The following is a 20,341-nucleotide window of genomic DNA, read 5'->3' as shown; positions in this document are numbered from 1 at the left end:
CGGGAGGCCCGCTTCTCCACGCCCAGGAGCTTCGAAGGGCGGGGCGGCGCGTGCTGCGCTTCCGGCCTCCCGACGCTAGGCGGCGCTGTGGTCTCGACCGGGACCTCTTGAGCACGCGAGGTCACCGCGCAAGCGCACTGTGGGCTTTTTTTGCCATTTCCCACCCCCCCCCCCAACCCCGACCCCACGTGTGAACCATCTCCGCCGCTTTTTCGGGAGAAAAAAACAACAAATGCCCAAATCCAAAGCGGCCCGAGGGGCCGCGAATCCGGAGAAGCATGCGCCCTTGGCCGAGCAGATCCTGGCCGGGGAGGCGGTGCGGGCCGGGGCCCGGGAGAAGCGTCGAGGTCGCGGGGCCGAGGAGGAGGAAGAGTACGTGGGGCCCCGGCTGACCCGCCGGATTTTGCAGCAAGCCCGGCAGCAGCAGGAGGAGCTCGAGGCGGAGCATGGAGCCGGGGAGCGGCCGGCCGGGCCGCGGGAGCGCGCCACGCGGCTGGGTGAGTGCCGGGCCGGGCGCCCGGGGGCTCACGCCCGCCGTCCTAGCTACGCGGTTCGGAAGCCAGGCAGGGCAGGAAAGACCATGCGGCTCTGCCTCCAATTAACCACCCCAAAGCTGGGAATGGAGCTGTGGCCCCGGCGGTAGAGCGCCAGCCGTGAGGACGCAAGAGGAGTGTCTTGTGCTCTTTCCCTTACAATTCCAAAGGATCCCCCGGACGGAGCGCTTTGCACCCGGCTGGGAATTTGGATGGCCTGGGTACGTTAACAGACAGGTGTCTGACTGTATGCACAACCAGAGGTGTCGCCGAGAAGAGACACAAATAGAACAATACACTCTGAGATAAACCGCCATATTCCTGGCTATGATAGCCTTCGTCTCACAAACCAGGATCAGACTTCCGGATTTTTTTTTTCTTTTTGGTTGGTCGTGGAGCTTGAACTCGGGGCCCGGGCGCTGACCCTGAGCTCTTCAGCTCCACGCTATCGCTCTACCACTTTGAGCCACAGCACCACTTCCGGTTTTGTGGTGATTAATTGGAGGTAAGAGTCTCACTGACTTCCCTGGGTTGGCTTTGAACCCTGATCCTCAGATCTCAGCCTCCAGAGTAGCTAGGATTACAGGCCTGAGCCACCAGCACTCTAGCTAGATTCTTTGACCTTCAAGCTGAAACTCAGAAAGAGAATGTGAGTGGAGGGAAATGGAGAAGGGAAACTAAGCTGGAAAGGACACAGGACCAGATAGAGAAAAGTGAAGCCAGCCTAGAGAGCCTCAGAGGCTGAATGGTGGGGCTTGGATTCCAACTGGCCAAAATTGTAAATGAATGTTTAAAAAAAAAAAAAGCCTAATTTCCTTCTGTTAGTAGGGTTTGAACCCAGGACCTCACACTTGGTAGACAAGCACTTTGCCAGGAGAACTGTGTTCCAGCCCCTCTTTGTTTTATTTTTCAGAGAGGATCTTGAACTTTTTATCTGGGATCAGTCTCCTACCTTGAGCATCCTACCTACGCTTCCATTGGTGGCATATGCCACCACCTGTATTGAGATGGGGGTCTCACTGATTTTTTGCCCAGGCTGGCCTCAAACTGTGGTCCTCCCAATCTCCACCTTTCAAGTACCTTATGGGTGTGCCAGCCCCCCCCCCCCCCCCGCACATTTGGCCACTTCTGGCTTTTCATACCCAACAGATGCTCATAACCAGTCCAGAGCTGTTAACCTAGGTCTGGGACACACTCCTCTTGCACTCAGACTGCGCATTCATGGCCTAATTGGTTTCCACACATCTTCTTAGTGCCTGTGCTACTACTCTCTGGCTCCGGATCCAGACCATCGGGCTGTGGGCAGATCAGCATTTCTATGCATCGTTGTCCCCTCTGGAAGTTGGTATCATGATGGCTGCAGATAGTGAGTTATGGAGGTGGCACGTGCGATACAGCACAGTTCCCACTGCACAGCTGAGGGCGGTGTCATGGTCCCATTATTTGTTACCACTGCTGTCTCATGGTTTCATAGGCTCCATTTTGCTTCTCAAACAAGACTGCAAGCTCCTGGGGGCAGAAAGATACTATGTGGCCATCATTTTCTTTGTGCACATCTGTATCTATCATGCTGCATAGTCAAAAGTTAAATTAAATGTGGAAAATGTGCTATGCAACTTGTACGTAGGGGTGGGAAGGGGAAACGGGAAAATAAAGGAAAGTCAAGTCCACTTGTACTCATCTGATGGTAGCCCCTCCGTACACACCTTAATCCTATTTAAAAAATTGGGAGGGCTTGGAATGTGGCTTCATGGTAGAGTGCTTGCCTAGCATGCACTAAGTGCTAGGTTTTGATTCCTCAGTACCTCATAAACAGAAAAGGCCAGAAATGGCGCTGTGGCTCAAGTGGTATGGTGCTAGCCTTGAGTAAAGAAGCTCAGGGATAATACCCAGACCCTAAGTTCAAGCTCCACAACCAACAACAAAACAATTTAAATTGACCCATAAGCCTTTGTCTCGCTCCTAGCTGCGCTCACCTTTCATCTTCCCTCCTCCAGGGCCGGGATTGCCACAGGATGGATCAGACGATGAGGATGAGGAATGGCCCACCCTGGAAAAGGCAGCCAAAATGTCTGGGATGAGCCACCAAGCCGAGGTGGTTGTGGACCCTGAGGACGAACGTGCCATAGAAATGTTCATGAACAAGAACCCTCCAGTCAGGTAGGGCTGGGAATGCAGCCAGTGTCCTTGACCACCTCCCTCTCGTCACCTTCGCAGAGGGCCTGAGCATTGCTCCGAGTAGGGCACCACACGGGCCAGATTGGACCCTCCCGTCCTCCAGAGGAAGGACCCAAGCTTTCTAGAGAAACAGTTCTAGTTCAAGACTATCCTGGACAAAAAGTTATCGAGACTCCCTGTGGTCGGTATTGGAGTATACGCCTGTGACCCCAGCTACTCCGGAAGCATAAGTAGAAGAGCCAGAGTTTTGAGAGGGGCCTTCACGAAGGATTAGAAGCATAACTCGGATGGTAGTGTGCCTGCCTCTTGAGCACAGGGTCTTGAGTTCAAACCCTAGGAGCGCCAAGAAGAGCTTTACATCCCTTCCTCCCCCTACCCCCACCCTGAGCTCTTAGCTCTGTGAGCCTGTGTTCCCAAGTCCACGTAAGGGGAATAAAAACACCTCCTATGTGGTCACATACATGTCACACAATTACATAATGCAATGTCTGGGAGGTCCTGAACTGGGTGTCGCCCAGCACTTATATTTACTGTTCTTGAAATGCTGGGAATTGAACCTGGATCTCAGTAGTGCTGAGCAGATACTGAGCAGCCCCCCCAGCCTGGGGAAGGGGGGTGTGGTTCAGTGCATTTTAGTAGCCTCTGACCACAGCCCAAAGCGGTGGCGGTTCTTCACTGTATGGTGGGACTGTTGCGCATCCTGTTGAAAGAGCTGAGGAGACTGTAACTGCTCTTAGGAGTGCTGCGGCAGGTTTTAATGAAATCGGAACCCTGGCACCCTAGAGAGGGCAGAGTGGAGGCCTGGGATTGGCATGCCCCCCTCTGCACGCGGTGGGTCTATCTGTACTTGGCATCCCCTGCCTATTTGCTTTGGACTAGCAGTTCCAAGCAGTGCCTCTACGTCTACCTGTGCGATCCTTCGGTGAGCCACGGGAGGGGGCAACGCTCGAGGGAAACTGGACGTGTGCGCAGGGCCTGAGGTAGAACAGGGAGGGCGAAAGCCATGGTTCAGAGCTGAGCAAGCTGGCTTCCGGACCTCTTGCCCTCCGCAGCCATTTGTGGTGGGTGGGTGGACATGGCGGGCTGAGGCCCCACCTCTCGTGAGAGCTCCCAAGGGACAGTGACCACTGCCCTCCTTCCTGCTTCTCCCCCTCCCCCCCAGGCGAACCCTGGCTGACATCATCATGGAGAAACTGACGGAGAAGCAGACGGAGGTGGAGACGGTCATGTCGGAGGTGTCGGGCTTCCCCATGCCGCAGCTGGACCCCCGGGTCCTGGAGGTCTACAGAGGGGTCCGAGAGGTACATGCTGAGAGGGCAGCGAAGGCGACACACCCGTCCAGGGGTGGCGGGCTCGTGCCCAGGACATTGGTGCCCAGGACCCGTGTCAGATGGAGTGTGATGGCAGGGGAGGAAGGAGGCAGACTGTGGGTTCAGATGCGTGCTCTGCCTCCAGGGCCCTCGGGCAAGACACTGGGCTCTGACCCTCTAAAGAGAGAGGATCGTCACCCCCACGCTGCAGACCCAGGATGGTGGCTGGTGGGGGGGGTGGCCAGGGTGCCTGAGCCTGCCCCCCTCCCCGTGTGCAGGTGCTGTCTAAGTATCGCAGCGGGAAGCTGCCCAAGGCTTTCAAGATCATCCCTGCGCTCTCCAACTGGGAGCAAATCCTCTACGTCACGGAGCCCGAGGCCTGGACTGCGGCCGCCATGTACCAAGCCACCAGGTAGCAAAACTGGCGCCTAGACCCAGTTGGCAACACCCTCAGGGAGCCTCTAGGGCAGAGCGACAGCTGTTGGGACCTTCAGAGTGGCCTCAGAAGTGCATGGCTCTCCAGCAGGCTCAAGCCCCTCGTGACAGCAGAGTTGAGGGGAGCCATGATGGGGGGTGGGCAGGGGCAGCGGAGGAGTAATAAGACTTGGCCAGGGAGCACAGAACTTACCTAGCACACAAGACCCTGGGTCTTAGACTCTTTATTTGTTTGGTTTTTGTTGCCAGTCCTGGGCTTGAACTCAGGGCCTGAGCACTGTCCCTGGCTTCTTTTTGCTCAAGGCTAGCACTCTGCCACTTGAGCCACGGTGCCACTTCCAGCTTTTTCTATATATGTGGTGCTGGGGAATCGAACCCAGAGCTTCATGTATACCAGGCGAGCGCTTTACCACTGGGCCATATTCCCAGCCCCGGTCTTAGACTCTAACATTTGAAGTGTGTGTGCTTCGCAGAGAGCCATCACCCTATTTGGGGTACGTCTTGTTGCCTCTGCTCTACTTCTCTAAGCTGACCTGTGTGGCAGGCACTCCGCTCCCACAACTCCTCCCTCCCTGTCTTCGGGGAAACGCCTGCGCCCTCCCTCCGCAGTGAGAGTTGAGGTTCCAGGTGTGACTTGGGAACTCCCACCCCACCAGGATCTTTGCCTCTAACCTGAAGGAACGCATGGCGCAGCGCTTCTACAACCTCGTCCTGCTTCCTCGGGTGCGGGATGACATCGCCGAATACAAGCGCCTCAACTTCCACCTCTACATGGCCCTCAAGAAGGCCCTGTTCAAGCCGGGAGCCTGGTTCAAAGGTGAGAACCCAGAGGCAGGGCAGAGAGGAGGGCCTGGGCACAGCGGGTGAGCGAGGCACGTGTAACGTGGGAGGGGATGGCTGTCTCTTGGGCAGCGTTCCCAGGATGGTCTCTGGGGTGGCTGGGGTGCCTCCTGCTGGACCCCCTTGCCTCTCAGCCCAGACTAAGGGTGACTGCTCTGTGGCCCTGCCCAGGAATCCTGATCCCACTGTGCGAGTCGGGCACGTGCACCCTGCGGGAAGCCATCATCGTGGGAAGCGTCCTCACCAAGTGCTCCATCCCGGTCCTGCACTCCAGGTCAGCCACCTGGGGGTGGCGGTGAGGGCTTGGCTGCCAGGACTTGGGCAGGGGGGACAGAGGAGGGGGAAGGCGTGGATGCCCTGCGTTCGTGGTTTCGGTCAGTAGGGCGTTACCACACCGCAGAACACGATCCCACGGCCTAGCATGTGGTGCGTGCGAGTGAGTGGGTGGGGACCCGGGAGAAAGGCAGAGGTGTGGAGAGGGAGGCTGGCATTCAGGAGGATGGGAAGGTTGCCTGGCTGGGGAGACGGGGAACTCAACGCCTGTGCCCCTTCCTGCCAGCGCGGCCATGCTGAAGATCGCCGAGATGGAGTACAGCGGTGCCAACAGCATCTTCCTGCGGCTGCTGCTGGACAAGAAGTACGCACTGCCCTACCGCGTGCTGGACGCCCTGGTCTTCCACTTCCTGGGCTTCCGGACGGAGACGCGCCAGCTCCCAGTGCTCTGGCACCAGTGCCTCCTGACATTGGCCCAGCGCTACAAGGCGGACCTGGCCTCCGACCAGAAAGAGGCCCTCCTAGAACTGCTCCGGCTGCAGCCCCACCCACAGCTGTCGCCCGAGATCAGGCGCGAGCTTCAGGGCGCTGTCCCCCGAGATGTGGAGGACGCCCCCGTCACCATGGACTGAGAAGGGTCATTGTCCTGGTCCAGGTGGCACCGGGGAACACCAGGTGGCCAGGGATGACACTAGCTCTGGGGTTCATGACAAGGTCCTGGGGGCGTCTGTGGCTCTAGGCCTGGGCAGGGAGACCTGGGCCCGGCTGGCTCCCGTGCCCTCAGCCGCCTCTCTGCCATGTGGCTGGCCCCCTGTAGGCCTTGTCCCTGCTCACTTGTGGGACCGGACTCAGGCTCTGCACTTGCTGAGGCTCGAGCCTGGCCACTGGGATGCAGATTAAAGCAAAGGCAGGTATTTATTGAACCTCTGTGCCTTGGTGCAGTCCTGGAGCCTTTCTGCTTCCTCGGGCTGGAGTTGGGAGTTACCTTCCCATTCTTATCTCAGGAGCCACCCTCCCACCCACCCCACCCCTAGAGCTCTGTGTTTCTCCAGGCTACTTCCTAGCATTTGGGTGACCCCCCTCCCCCCCCAAGGCTACCTGGGCAGAGCGCCCGCCTGCCTGCAAAGGACACAAGTGGTTGGGATGGACGGAGGCTGCGGAACTGCTGTGGGAAAGGTCTGCCCCAGCTCCACGACAGACAGGAAGTAGGAGCGGGGATCTGGGTTCCCACCAAGCAGGTCTCTTCCTAGCTTTTTGCCCAGTGAGGGGCAGACTGGCCAGATGCTATTAGAAGGACAGTCACAACATCAGAAGTTCAGTGCCGTTCCCTACCTGCTGTTTCCTGTGGCTGTCTTGTCAATACCACACCACTATAGGCCTTGAGGATTTATTTCAACCCACTTGGGGATTAAAAAAGAAATTTGTCAGTCCTGGACCTTGAACTCAGGGCCTGAGCACCGTCCCTGGCTTCTTTTTTCTCAAGGCTAGCACTCTGCCACTTGAGCCACAGGGACACTTCTGGCCTTTTCTGTATATGTGATGCTGGGGAATTGAACCCAGGACTTCATGTACACAAGGCAAGCACTCTTGCCACTATGCCATATCACTTTTAATTGTTTTCACATCTGGTTAGATATAACAGGTACTGGCAAACTACCCAACCCGAACCAAGCCAAATACCCTCCACCCAAGCACTCAGCCCATTTCCTGTGGAGTGCAGCTCCACTTCCGCCCTGCAGGGGACCAGGCTGTCCTACCACGCCTGGCGGGCTGCATCTTGTGCTTCACACCCCTTTGCATAGCCTTATGAGCTCTGCCATGCAGTTTCCACAGCGCTCAGCACTAGTGATTTTTAGGAACACCTAAGTCAAGCACAAAGCCCAACCTACGAGGGCCGAGACCATCTGGCCCTCTCCATTAGGGGCTCAGATACGGGACTGCTGTCTCCTCACCCATGGCCTCTAGAAACAGACTAAAACCATGGAGTCGCAGAAGCCAGAGCCAGTTTTATTCCAGAATTTTTATTAAGGCAGCATGATGGTCCTGGGCCACCAGCTGGAACCTTGTGGCCTTAGGAAAGACCCGTGTTGATGGGGCTTGCCTGTCTCCAGATGGGAGCTCGGTCGCCTCCAGGGTACCCTGTGTCCTCCCACTAGAGGGTGGGGCAGAGGGCCAGAGGGAGAGGGCATGGCCCCACCCCAGGCTGTAGCAGCTCCTGGGCCACAAAGATCCTCTAGCTGGTAGCAGAAGGAAGGGAATCAGCAACCACCAGGGTTACTACCACATACGGGGTACAGGCCCCACTGTACCCTTACAGTTGTACTCAACGCAGTTAATAAATTAAAATGACCTCATCCTTCAGCACCAAACCCTCGATCACAAGCTGAGCGGAAAGCAAAGAGGGATCTGCTTGTTGGTTCTCACCCTTGGACCAAGGCCTAGGCCCTTCCCTCTAGGAGCAGCCAGGAGCACGGATTATCTACGGGGCCTCCAAATTGCTGAGGGAAGTCATCTCAACCAAGTTCCCCCTCAGATCAGGATGCTTGAAGGACCCCAATCCAAATGCAAGAACCCTAGGAGGGGCAACACCTTTGGAAGGCACTGGGGGGCATTTTGGCAGTTAAGAACATGAGAGCCCCATAAGGGGAGTGGGGTTCCAACGGGAATGCTGGTGCGTGGATTTTATCTGTTCGATTCTGTCTGACCAGCCAGGCCCAGGTGCATTCAGAGTCAAGGCGAGAGCTGAGCTGGCCGGGGTAGGTGGGAGAGAGGCTGGCTGGCCACGCGAGCAGCATGGCCACCCAGACCCCTTAGTGCACTGCGGGGGGGAGGCAGGACCTGGCCCCTCGGGCTTTGTGAGGGGGGAGGAAGAGCCCCCTCTAGCTTCGAATGTGGCGTGGACTGTTCTGGAAGCAGGGAGGGGATGGCAGCGGCCCCTCCTCTGCTTGTGGCCACTGGAGGGGGCCTGTCGTGGGCTACAGGTGGATGGCAGTGACATCTGTGGGTGTGCTGGTCTGGCTGGGCCCCTGGCTGCTGGAGCCGCGGGGGGCTTTGGGGGCCGGGCTGGGGGTGGGCTGGGCAGCTTCCCTGAGGCTCTCCCTCAGCGCAGCTTCAATCTGCTCCTGGCAGGCCCGCAGGCAGTCCTGGGAAAGAGAGGACAGTGACGAGTGGCAGCAAGTGCAGGGAACGGATGCCCGGCCACCGGGCACGCGGGAAGGCCACAGCCCACGATCTGTCTCCAGTTCTCAGAAACTAGCAAGAGGATGTGGCCAGAGGGTGCGCAGCCAGCCCTACATCTAACACCGAAGCCCCACCCTTAGCACGGCACACCCCTTGGCAAGAAGGGGGGCCTGCAACACCAAGGCAGGAGTTACAGATGGACAGAAAACAGGCCAGGGTGTGAAAAAGCAGGAGCTGGGCCGAGGTGAGTGGTGCCTCCCTCTAGTGGAGGCTCAGGGAATAGCAAAGGGCAGCCCCACAACTCACCACTTCAGTGCCTGTAATGCCGGCCAGCAGCTCCGTGAGCTCATCCCCAGACATGGAGCTGGCACCCAGGCCTTGCACGGCCGCCCCGATGCTGCCGGTCGCGATCATGGATGGCGGGTACATGGCGAAAGTGTAATCTTGGGAAGCAGAGGGAACCATGAGACAAGGAAACCTTAACGCTAGAGGGTGAAGGGGGTGGGGGAGTAGGGAATAGAAGAGCGCAGGGGCATTCTGGGAAACCCCAGCAAGGCAAAGGAGAAAAGCCAGAAAGGGCTTCTTTCCTAGAGACGATCAGGTTGTGTTGTGGTTTGTTTTCAGGGCTCTTGTGGCGCTGGTGGTCCGACGCAGGGCTTCATGTTTCTAGGCAAGGTCTCTACCACTAAGCTATATACCCCAAGCACAAGCTGGGGGTGAAGAGCGAAATGTCCATGCAGAGTGGACTAACCCAGGGACTAGAGGACGCGGGAGGCCAAACAGCTTGTGACCTTGGGCAAATCTCTCCTCACTGGGTAACCCTGACTGTTGAAAATCGAGACACAAAAAGGGCACTACTTTCACAAATGAGTTTTGGGAATACAGTGAATCTCCTAAATATTTCCATCCTTCTGAATCTTTGGATGCTTCCAATTTGAGGTGGGGGGGGGGGGGGGGGAAAGCATGTGCAGGGCTCTTACCTGTAGCGCATAGTGCCAAAAAAGTCTGCGCATGCTTTTTGACCAAGGCCTGCCGGTCCGTGGGCAGAGAGAGTCGGTGCAGAATCAGAGCCAGGAAATCATGTGCTATCACAGCAGCCAGGTCCCACTTGAGCTTCCCCAGGACCAGCACCTCCCACTCCTGGGGGTGGAGGAGGGAGGTAGAGTCAGTGCTGGTGAGTACAGTGCCCCCTGGGAAGGGAGCCCATGGTCAAACTCTGGGAGCTCAAGACCCCGGTTCAGGGACCAGCATGTGGAATCAGCTCAGGGCACAGAAGGGCTGAGGACATTTGCTTTGATGGCTTTACAATGTGCCCGGACCACATGAATTAGCTCCCCTTTCAATCCTTTCAGCAACCCAAGAACTTGAGAAAGGAGCTATCACTGCTAGCCTCCCTCCCCCCCACACCTCTTCAATTCTACAGAGGCTGCTCCAGTGACACAACCTCAGAGGTTCCTCAAAGGGGAGGTTGCCCAACCCAACCCACATCCCCTCAGTGGCACCTCGGGTGGATCCTGGGGTGGCGCACCCCACCCTACTCTAGCTAGAACCCATTGTGTCTGCTGCCCCTAGGCTCAGGAGAGGGAGACAGAGGGGTCACGTGACCCGCGAAGGCCAAAGCTGTGTCTCCATTTGTTTGCCCACCAAGCCTACATGTCAATACTGGGTCTGGGAGGTAGAACGGAACCCCACCCCTGGTCTATCCAGTCTGGGGTTCCCAGACCTGGCTCCATTTCCGAGTTGCACACATGAGGATTTCTACATTGTTTTATCTCAGGAAGGAACTCGGGGGGGTTGACTATTGAGGCAGGAATGGCAGCCCCACCCAAACTCTTCCAGCTCCTGCAGCCAGGGCTGTGCCCCTCAGCCCTTCCCTTCCACCTAGGTGTCAGCCCCAAGTTTGCAGGAACGGCCCGAGAGGGTGCTAGAAGTAAGGCAGACAAGGGAGGCCTCTGCTCCTAGAGTTGGGCAAGATACCCAGCCTGGAGGGAAGGCCATGAAGACATTTGCCTAAGGGCTCCGGCTGTGGGAGGCTGGGGTCCTGGTGTGTTCCGATGGCTCCCTTCCCCTGGATTCAGAGGACCCCTGGAAATGCCAGCCTTGCTGGGACACGCCGCACTAGCAGGCGTGGGCGCTGGCTAAGCGGCCTGCATCCTGGCTGAGTGCAGTGCTGAAGCAGAACCTTTCCCTCCTTCCCGGGGCCCCAACCTTCAGGGCTGCAGGAGGCTTTCCCCTGGCGTTCTCGCTCCGACTTCCCTCCCAAACGAGTCTGACCTTATAGGAAGTTGTCTGCACTCCACCCCCAGCTCAGGCAGGCAGGCAGGGAAGAGGAGCACTTTCTGACTCCTCTGACCTCCCCCCAATCCTTACACAAAGAAGTCCCTTTTTACCTCCACCCCCAGCCCCTCGAAAAACATCTTGCTCCCCGGCCTTGGAAACCAGCTCCACCTTCAGACTTGCCCCATCGTTCCCGAGAGCGGTGGGACCTCCCAGAATCCCAGCTCCGGCCTCCTGTTCCCATCCCTGAGAGCTACTTGGCAGGAAGAGGAATCCAGTTCCCCGACTCGCGGCAGTCAGGGGCCCCAGTACCCTCGCTTCCCCGCCAGCCAATCACAGCCGCCGTCTCGCTGCCCTCCTCCCGGGGACTTGGGGCCCAGAAACTCCTCGCAGGGTCAGGAGAAGTCTCGGCTGGCCTGGCAGCCCAGCAAGGTGAAGGGAGGTGCCAACTCACCCACTCTCTCCCTGAGGCCCCAAAGGAGGTGATGTTCAGGCCCCTAAATGCCTGCCCCCACTTCCCCAGGCAGGGTAAAGCCTGGAAGGAGCGGCCCAACCCAAGTTCCCAGCAAGAGGCCCCAGGAGCCACTTCCCAAACCACAGAGTGCCAGCAGCTCCCCACAGGGTTATGAAAGCCGGGACAGGAGGGGCGGGCCAGGGGAGGGGGCATCATTATCACGTCGGAAGCAGCTGCGGCTCAGGGCTCAGGGCCTCGCTCTCTCCCATCCAGCTTTTGGCGAGGAGGGAAAGGGACAGACTTCTCCTCCACAGGCCCAAAACAGCTGCCGCACTTTTTCAGAAGGAAGACGAGGGAGGGAGGATTAGGAAGACACCCTGTCTCTTGGGAATCGAAGGGGCGCAGGAAAGAAAGGCGGGCGGGCTGAGACACCTTAGCAAGCCTTCGATGAGGGCAATGAGGGCCTGGCTTTCATCCACTCGGGGAGGCTATTTTCTCTCACCAAGTCCACATGGGGGAAAAAGACTCAACCGAGGCAGCCCCTGCCCCCACGTGGAGCACATTCTACTCCCCCACTCCAGTGGGGGGGGGTGCGCAGGCATGCCCCAGGGCTGCCAATAAATAACTCCTAGTGCCTATGGAAGCCCAGAGGCAAAGCACTGGGGTAGAGACCAGTAGTTCCCTCGTTGGCCTTGTTGCTATCTGGGGGAAAGACCAGGAAAGCGGTGGCAGCTCCTGAGGTCAGACCAAGGTTTACTTAAGTTCAGGCCTGCAGCCGGAGCCCCAACCATTACACCACATTGTCCCATCTTTGTGGGACTCCAGTTCTTCCCTTCCCCCCCCTACAAAAAAGCCCCACCCATGACTGACCCACCCTTTGGGGGGGGGCAGGACACCTCTGAGGCCAGGGACAGATGTGTTGGGTTGGGGGGGGGGGGGGTTACACACGCACCCGCAACTGCCAAGCAGCCACAGCTTGGTCAGTGTAGAGGCACAGCTTCTCGATGGTCAGGGGCGCGGTCTCCCGCAGCTTGGAGGCCAGCAACAGGCAGACCGAGCCCAGGAGCTGCAACTGCGCCTTGCGGGTAGGGACGCAGGATAGGTACCGATCCAGGTAGTTCATGGCCAGGGGGAAGACTTCCTCCTCGCAGCGCTGCTCCTCGCACACCTGGGGTGGCACAAAAGTCACTGCCAGGGCTGGGGTCGGGCAACACAGCGCGGGATGGGGGGGGGTGAAGGAGGGGACGCAGGGGGAGGGGGGATGAAGCGCCTAAGTGGAAGTGCAGATGAGCTATTTGCAGTTTGAGAGGAGGCTGCGCCCCCGCCACTTCCTCTGTGTGCCCACCCTCCCCAACAGGGTGGGGGCCACAGCGCCCTTCCTCACCAAGATTCCAGGCCCCCTCCCCCACGGCGAGAAGGGGGGAGCTGGGGGGTCACCGCGGGAGCCTGGGACCTCTCCCCGATTCCCACCACCCGCGGTGCACACCCCGAAGGGGAGGGAGGGGACCCCTGCCCAGGGGTCCCCTCCCGGCTTCTTCCTGCCGGCGGGAGCCGTGCGTGGGCCACCCTAGCCGGCTTCCCGGCCAGAACCCCCATGAACGAACACACACACAGGAACCAGCTCGCACACACGCACACACAGGAACCACCACATGCGCGCGCACATGCGCACACAGGAACCAGCACACGCATACACACAGGAACGCGTGCACACGCAGGAACCAGCACACTCGCACGCTTAAGAACCAGCACAGGTGCACGCGCACGCACACACAGGAACCAGCACACGCGCATGCACACGCACCAGCACACCCACAGGAACCAGCACACGCGCACGCACACGCGCACCGGAACGAGCCCGGGCGGGGGCGGTCGAGCCCGGGTTTCCGCGCCGCGCCGCTCCGGGGCCGCGGTGGGGGAGGGCGCCGGGGCCGCGGGGGAGCCCGAGGGGAGCCGGTGGCCCTTGCCCCGCTTTCCCAGCCCGGAGAGCGGCGGAGTGCGGGCGCCCAGTGACCCGCCGTCACCGTCCGCGGGAGCCGGTCAGGACGGGGGCGGGCGGGGGGGGGAGGGAAGTGGGGGACACGGGGGCAGCTGGATGGCGCGCCCAAGGGCCAGGCCCGGAGGGTCTGAGCCGTCGGGTGACCCCGCAGCGTGGCGGGGCCCACGCTGTCCCCGCGGGGGGCCCCGGGGAGGGGAGGGCGGTCGGCGGGGGAGAAGCGGGTCGCGTCCCCGCGTACCTCCAGCATCCAATATGCCAGCATCTTCCGCATCTGCGGCTTGATCTCCTTCTGCACGCACTGGAAGTAGGAGGCCCGGGGCACGTAGCGCTCCTCCAGGCGGAGCAGGCTCTGCAGGACACGCTGGTCCCCGAGCAGCCGCGGGTCGGGCCCGGCCCGGGGCGCGTGCCGGGTGCCCTCGCAGCACAGCAACTCCATACTTGGGGCCGAGCGCGAATCAGGAGAGGAGATCGGGAAGGCGGGCGGGCGGGCGGGCGCGGGGCGCGGGGCGCGGGGCGGGAGAGCGCGCGGCGCGGGCCGGGAGAGCGCGGGGTGCGGGCGGGTCTGGCGCCGGCGCTGGCACTGTGCGGAGAAGCCCCGGCCCGCCCGCCACCCGCGCGCGCGCCGCTTCCCTGACAGGCGCCCCGCCCCTCGCGACGATGTAGCAACCGTGGAATGCTCGGACGTCGCGACGTCCCGGGGGCGGGGCCCGCGGCGCCGGCGGAAAGGCCTGGCGGGCGCCCGCCCCGCCCCCCGCGGGGCCCCATTGGTCCGCGGGGCCGGGGCCTGCGGGCTTCCGGGCCCTCCCGCCCGGGCTCTGGGCAGAGAACCTTCTGGGCGGGCGCCCCGCCCCGCCCCCCCCCCCGGGCCCTCCCATTTTGCTTCTGGGACTCCAGGCTCCCAGAAAGGAACTTTGCGCAAAGGTCATTCATTCATTCATTCATTCTTCCATTCATGTATTCCCGAGCCCACTTCACCCGCGGCGCACGGTGGGGAAGGGAGACACTGTGGGTTCATTGCTTTATTTTACAGATGAGGAACCCAAATATTGCCAAGGCTCCTGGAAAGCGGGCCCTTTTGTTCCCATCTTGTATTTCTTCATTTCTCCTTAAAGCGACTGCATGGCCTAGGGACTGCCTGCCAAAAAAAAAAAAAAAACCCAACAACAACAACAACAACAAAAAACACTTCTGAGGCTTGCGTGCACTTTAGCTAGATTCCTGTGTGCTTTTCAGTCTGAGCAGCCAGGGTCTAAATCAACATGTCAGCAACCAGATCACCAAGACCATGTTGATTGTGAGGCCTTAAGTTTCTGTTGGGGCAAAACCTGAGCGCTGTGGCTAGATACTTCCTGAAGGAAATTCTTGTGCAGACTCTGTAAGACCTACCAATTATCATGTCTCCCACCTCTCAAACTCTGGGTTACTTTGTAGTTCCCATTCAGCTCCACATTCCTGGACTACGCATGACCCAGAAGCAGACCACAAACATGTAGAAATGTTGCAAAGCAGAGGCGGCTCTCCTAACAGATTCCTGGTGCCCTCAAAGGTAGAGGCCACCAAGGAAGTAACTAGGAAAACACTGCATATAGAAGATGCAGGATCTGTACCAACCACGTGCAAGAAATTTTTTATAATAAGCGTTATGACATTATTCTGACAGTACAGAGGTTTAAATTCTGGGCCTTGTACTTGCTAGCCAACTGCTCTACCACTTGTTAGACACCACCACCTCAGCTGTATAATAAACTTTATTACAGTTTTCATATGCTGAAAATATCCTTTTGTACTGTAGAGGATGTAAAGGAAAACGTGAAAATTCACCATCTTGACGTGACTCATTAAGATGTGGATGGTTGGAGCCCGGTGCTGGTGGCTCCTACATAGCTTTCTTAGGAGAGGGTGGTGTATGACAACCGAAGTTTAAAGCCAGCCTGGGGAGGGAAGTCCACAAGACTCTTAACCGCGATTTAACAAGCAAAAAAGCTCAAAGTAGAGCTGTGGCTCAAGTGGTAAAGCACTAGCCTTAAGCAAAAAGAAGCTCAGGGACCGGACCCAGGCCGTGAGTTCAAGCCCCAGGAAGTGGCACAATAGAAAAAAAAAGTTGATGATTGGAAGTAGAGGTGTGGGTCAAGTGGTAGAGATCCAAATAAGGGCTTGATGTCTGCATATGCACTAGTGCAGGCACAGATGTACGTGTGTGCGTGTGCGCACACACACGGTGGTTATGTTTCTACTTCTTTTCTGTGAATAGCCAGGTTTTCATGGTATCACAAAACTAAAAAAAATACTGTGGACTTTTGTATGTCATTTAATACTCTATGACATTTTTTGTCAGTCCTGGAACTTGAACTCGGTGCCTGGGTACTGACCCTGAGCTCCATTTGCTCAAGGAGAGCACTGTACCATTTGAGCCACAGAGTCACTTTTGACTTTTTCTGTAATTAATTGGAGAGAAGACTCTCAAAAACTGTCCTGTCCATGTTGGCTTTGAAGAGCAATCCTCAGATCTCAGCCCCCTGAGTAGCTAGGATTCTATGATGTCTTTTTAATGGCTGTATAGTACATACCATTGGGTGAATGCATCATAATGTATTTTACCAAACTTGTATTCCAGTTCTTCCCTATTAGAAAAAAATAATTTAAAACATTTTTGTGGTAATAGTGCAATGCATACTCATGATTATTCTAGAAGTGAATTCATTTCTAGAAATGGAATTTCTCAATCTAAGGTTATGAAACACTCGTAGCCTTTTGATTCAGTACTTAAAAAAAAACAAAGATCTTTATAGTCAGCATATAGCTACGTACAGTGGAGGTTTCATTGAGGATTTTTCCATACATACAACGATAACTCTGTCGGCCTCACCCTCTGTGCCTGTTTTAATCCTCTGTGCCTTTTTAAAACAATTTCAAAGTTGATTCAAACAGTTATTACAGATTTTTCCTGCTGAAAGGCCTAACCAACCCATTTCACCAACACTAAATCTTTAATTTTAGTTTATTTGCAACATGGGGATTAAACCCAGGACCTCCTGAATGCTAGGCAAGCACTCTACTGCTTAGCTACACTCTCTAGAGCTAGAGAAAAACTTGGGGTGTTTGTTCTATGGCTTGAACTCAGGGCCTAGGCACTGTTCTGGCTCAAGGATACTGCTACCACTTGAACCACAGCTCCACTTATGGCTTTTTTTTTTTTTTTTTTGGTAGTTTATTGGAGATAAGACGAGTAGGACTTCCCTGTCTGAGCTGGCTATGAACTGCTACCCCAGATTTCAGCCTCCTGAGTAGGTAGGAGTAGCTAGGATTACAGGTGAAAGCTACCAGCACTGGCCAGCCCTAAATATGTTAAGTGTAAATCTCTACCTCTGTTTATTAAGGCGTACTCCAGCTCCACTGCTCCCAAATGATCAGAGGTTTCCCCTGCTCTTTACCTCTTGTGCTTCCGGCTATAATCACAGCTCTCTGCTCTGGAATTTTTTATTATGCCACCTCCTTTTGGACATTCTCAGCCACAGACTTTCCCGTGCTTTTACCTAACAAACCTCATCCATGAATCTGTGGTAGAACAACTGGCTAGCAGGTATCAGGCTGTGAGTTCAGTCCCCACCAACACACACACACACACACACACACACACACACACACACACACACACACACACACACACACCCCTCAATATTATTTCAATAGCCAGGTGCTAATGGCTCAGACATGTAATCCTGGCTACTCAGGAGGCTGAGATCTGAAGCACAAGGTTCAAAGCCAGCCTAGGAAGACTCTTATTATCTCCACTTAACCAGCGAAAAGCAGGAAGTAAACGTGTGGCTTAAGTGCGAAAGCACCCAACTTCAGTGAGCAAAAGCCAAGAGCATGAGACCCTGAGTTCAAGCCCCATCACTGGCACTGGTTGGTAAATACACACACACACACACACACACACACACACACACACACACACACACGGTAACCAAGAGTTTATATGGTGAGGAACTTCAGAGCAAGTGCATTCAATTGGAAAAAGTTACTGAATAAAATGGTAAATGAGAGGAAGGCTGGAATGGAATGTCTCCGGCCAGAGGGGCAGCCCCGAGCACCAAGGACGCCATGCTTCCTACCTCCTCCCACTGTGCCTTCGCTTTACCCCTGAAATGTTTCCCGTGTGAGAAATGGAAAGGGTGACAGGTGAGGCTCATCACGGTCCATTCTGTGACTCAGTTACCTTCAGGCCCAAGGAGATGACAGGTAGGTGACCAAAGGTGAGCGTAGCTCTGGATCTGGGTCCGGCTGCTTTCAGCTCAGACTCCCCTCCATTTATGACTTTGAGGAAATTACTGGAAGCTTTCCTGTCTGTGTTTCCTTTGTCCAGTCAGGACACTAACATCAGCTTTACCTTTCTCAGCCAGGCAGCATGGAGTATAGCTGTAATACCATCACTCCAGAGGTGGAGGCAAGAAGAAGGGAAAATGTATTTGTTTATTTGGTTTGTTTTTGTTGCCAGTCCTGGGGTGTGGACACAGGACCTGAGCACTGTCCCTGGCTTCTTTTTGCTCAAGGCTAGCGCTCTACCACTTGAGCCACAGTGCCACTTCTTCTGGCTTTTATCTATATATGTGGTACTGAGGAATTGAACCCAGGGCTTCATGTATACGAGGTGAGCACTCTACCACTAGGCCATATTCCCAGCTCCCAGAAGGGAAAGTTTAATTAAGGCCAGTCCCCTAGCAAAAAGTTAGTAAGCCCCTGCCTTAAAAATAAAATATCAAGCTGGTACCAGGGGCTCATACCTATAATCCTAACTACACTGGAGGCTGAGATCTGAAGATGATGATTCGAAGCCAGGGTAGACAGGAAGGTCAATGAGACTTTTAAGCTACTGAAAAACCAAAAATGGAGCTCAAGTGGTAAAGAGAGCCAGCCTGAGTAAAAAAGCACCCAGGTTCATGCCACAGTGCTGGCACTAAGTAAATAATCAATGGTAATATACTGTAATTCCATTACATTTAGGAAAATAAATTAGTATATTATTTTCTTTTTTAAAAAATCAGTATTTTTCATAACACTAACAGACTGGGGCAGGGCATCCTATGATTAACCTCAATAAGTGCCAGGAAAGCATCTGACCAAAGTCAATATCCATTCAGAATAAGTTTTAAAAAAAAATTCTTGGCAAAGCAGGGAAAGATGAGAAGTTCCTCCGTCATACATGAGGCCTCTAGTAAAACCCTACAGCAAACATCTTAATGATGACACATCAAAAGAAAAGCAGGCAAAGCACCAAACATGCCAAGCTAGTTGGCAGAACTTCCAGGGCCTTCCCAAAGTCTGGGAAAGACCATGCTGTGCTAGGTCCTCCCTCCAGGGCCAGCCCAACCAGTCCTTCCTGCAACTAGCAAGACCACCTCTTCCCAGTGTCCTAAAAGGAGGCCATGTCTTCCCCCCCCCCACCCCCAACTTGAAACCATTCCCTCCTCAGCATCCTCTGACTTTAAAGCCTGGTACCATCTTGCATTTCTTCCTTTCTTTGATTCTGTCTGCTACCTGCTGCAACAAAACCATTCCTTCCAAGTCCCAGCTATTCACCGAGCAAGCTTGAAAGCGAGTGCTCAAAACTTATCCAAGTAACCCTCTGAGAAATCTCAGAGCATGCCCTAAATTGGTCCTCTGGAAACCTAAAATGTAATTGAAGCCTTCAGCAGGGTGCTGGGTGGCTTATGCTTATAATCCTAGCTTACTCAAGAGGCTGAGATATGAGAATCGTGGTCCAAAGCCAGCCCTGGCAGGAAAGTTCCTGCAGTGGGGCTGTGGTTCAAGTGGTAGAGCTCTAGTCTTGAGCAAAAAAGTTCTGGAGCAGTGCCCAGGTCCTGAGTTCAAGCCCTAGGATTGGCACTAAAAAACAAAACAAAAACCTCAGGAGTGTTGCTCAGCCTTGAGCAAAGAGGCCAAAGGACAGGACAAGAACCTGAGTTGAAACCTGAGCAAAAATAAATCTAAAAAACAACAACTGAAGTCCTGTATAGTCCATCATTCATATATAATGTAGGAATATACAACACTTTTATATATGCTATAATATATAACATGTGACATACAATACATATCATATATAATATATATGATCCAAAGAAAGATACACACACATTTTGGATTCTGGTCTACAATATAACCCTAATTCTTACAATACACAAATAATCAATTCAATTATTTCTTATGACTAAATAAGAGTGAACTTGGGCTGGGAATGTGGCTTAGTGGTAGAGTGCTCGCCTAGCATGCATGAAGCCCTGGGTTCCATTCCTCAGTACCACATACACTGAAAAAGCTGGAAGTGGTGCTGTGGCTCAAGTGGTCATGTGGAAGCCTTGAGCACAGAGAGGCTCAGGGACAGAGCCCAGGCCCTGAGTTCAAGCCCCAGGACTGGCAAAAAAAAAAAAAAAAAAAAAAAAAAGTGAACTGCAGAGAAGGTATCTGTATCATTGGATTGGGTGGATATTTCAGCAAGCCTTTTCAGACCCTCCCTTAAAAGGCTGGGCCACACAGCTATTGCAAAAGGCTCTAGGTCTCAGCTATACCAGGCAGCTCCAGAAGCACAGCGTGGCCCAAGGCTATCTCGTTAATCTCTCACCCACTCTCCTTTCATCTCCAATCCAAGGACCCCGCTTATCAGGTGAAACTTAAAAGTCAACAAGCCTTGCTTTTAAAGTTCTTCCAGAAGCCTCAGCCATCTCAGCTCAGTTTATCTCATCCTCGCTCACCTCAGGGCCTTTTCACAGACAGCAGGCAATCAGCGCCTTTCCCAACATCCAGCCCCCACCTCAAAGCTGGGCCCACCGCTTCTACCTTGGCCCAGGATTGTAGCATTACA

At 55.3% G+C, this 20,341-nt stretch overlaps 2 protein-coding genes across 3 annotated transcripts in view; one reads left to right on the top strand and one right to left on the bottom strand.

Moving 5' to 3' along the window:
* The first annotated feature begins 188 nt into the window (after positions 1-188).
* Bysl (bystin like) lies at positions 189-6,492 on the top strand. Its single transcript, XM_048347774.1, has 7 exons — positions 189-497; positions 2,531-2,693; positions 3,874-4,012; positions 4,300-4,433; positions 5,113-5,273; positions 5,468-5,570; positions 5,856-6,492. Exons 1-7 carry the CDS (start codon positions 233-235, stop codon positions 6,199-6,201), a joined length of 1,311 nt encoding a protein of 436 aa, XP_048203731.1. The 5' UTR covers positions 189-232; the 3' UTR covers positions 6,202-6,492.
* A 1,065-nt stretch (positions 6,493-7,557) lies between these two features.
* Ccnd3 (cyclin D3) overlaps positions 7,558-20,341 on the bottom strand; it is a 56,681-nt gene continuing 43,897 nt past the window's right edge. The window contains exons 1-5 of one of the 2 annotated variants that reach the window (XM_048347771.1): positions 13,718-14,036; positions 12,433-12,648; positions 9,730-9,889; positions 9,056-9,192; positions 7,558-8,712 (exon numbers count right to left, since the gene is read on the bottom strand). In XM_048347771.1, the coding sequence (XP_048203728.1) occupies positions 8,545-8,712; positions 9,056-9,192; positions 9,730-9,889; positions 12,433-12,648; positions 13,718-13,915 (879 nt within the window). In that variant the 5' untranslated portion in view covers positions 13,916-14,036 and the 3' untranslated portion in view covers positions 7,558-8,544. Of the gene's footprint in view, positions 8,713-9,055; positions 9,193-9,729; positions 9,890-12,432; positions 12,649-13,717; positions 14,037-20,341 lie in introns of those variants that run through there. The other variant, XM_048347772.1, reaches the window with a different exon arrangement.

The sequence above is a fragment of the Perognathus longimembris genome, chromosome 6 (assembly GCF_023159225.1).
Source record: "Perognathus longimembris pacificus isolate PPM17 chromosome 6, ASM2315922v1, whole genome shotgun sequence".
Lineage (NCBI taxonomy): Eukaryota > Metazoa > Chordata > Mammalia > Rodentia > Heteromyidae > Perognathus > Perognathus longimembris.
This window is presented reverse-complemented; position numbering and strand designations above follow the sequence as displayed.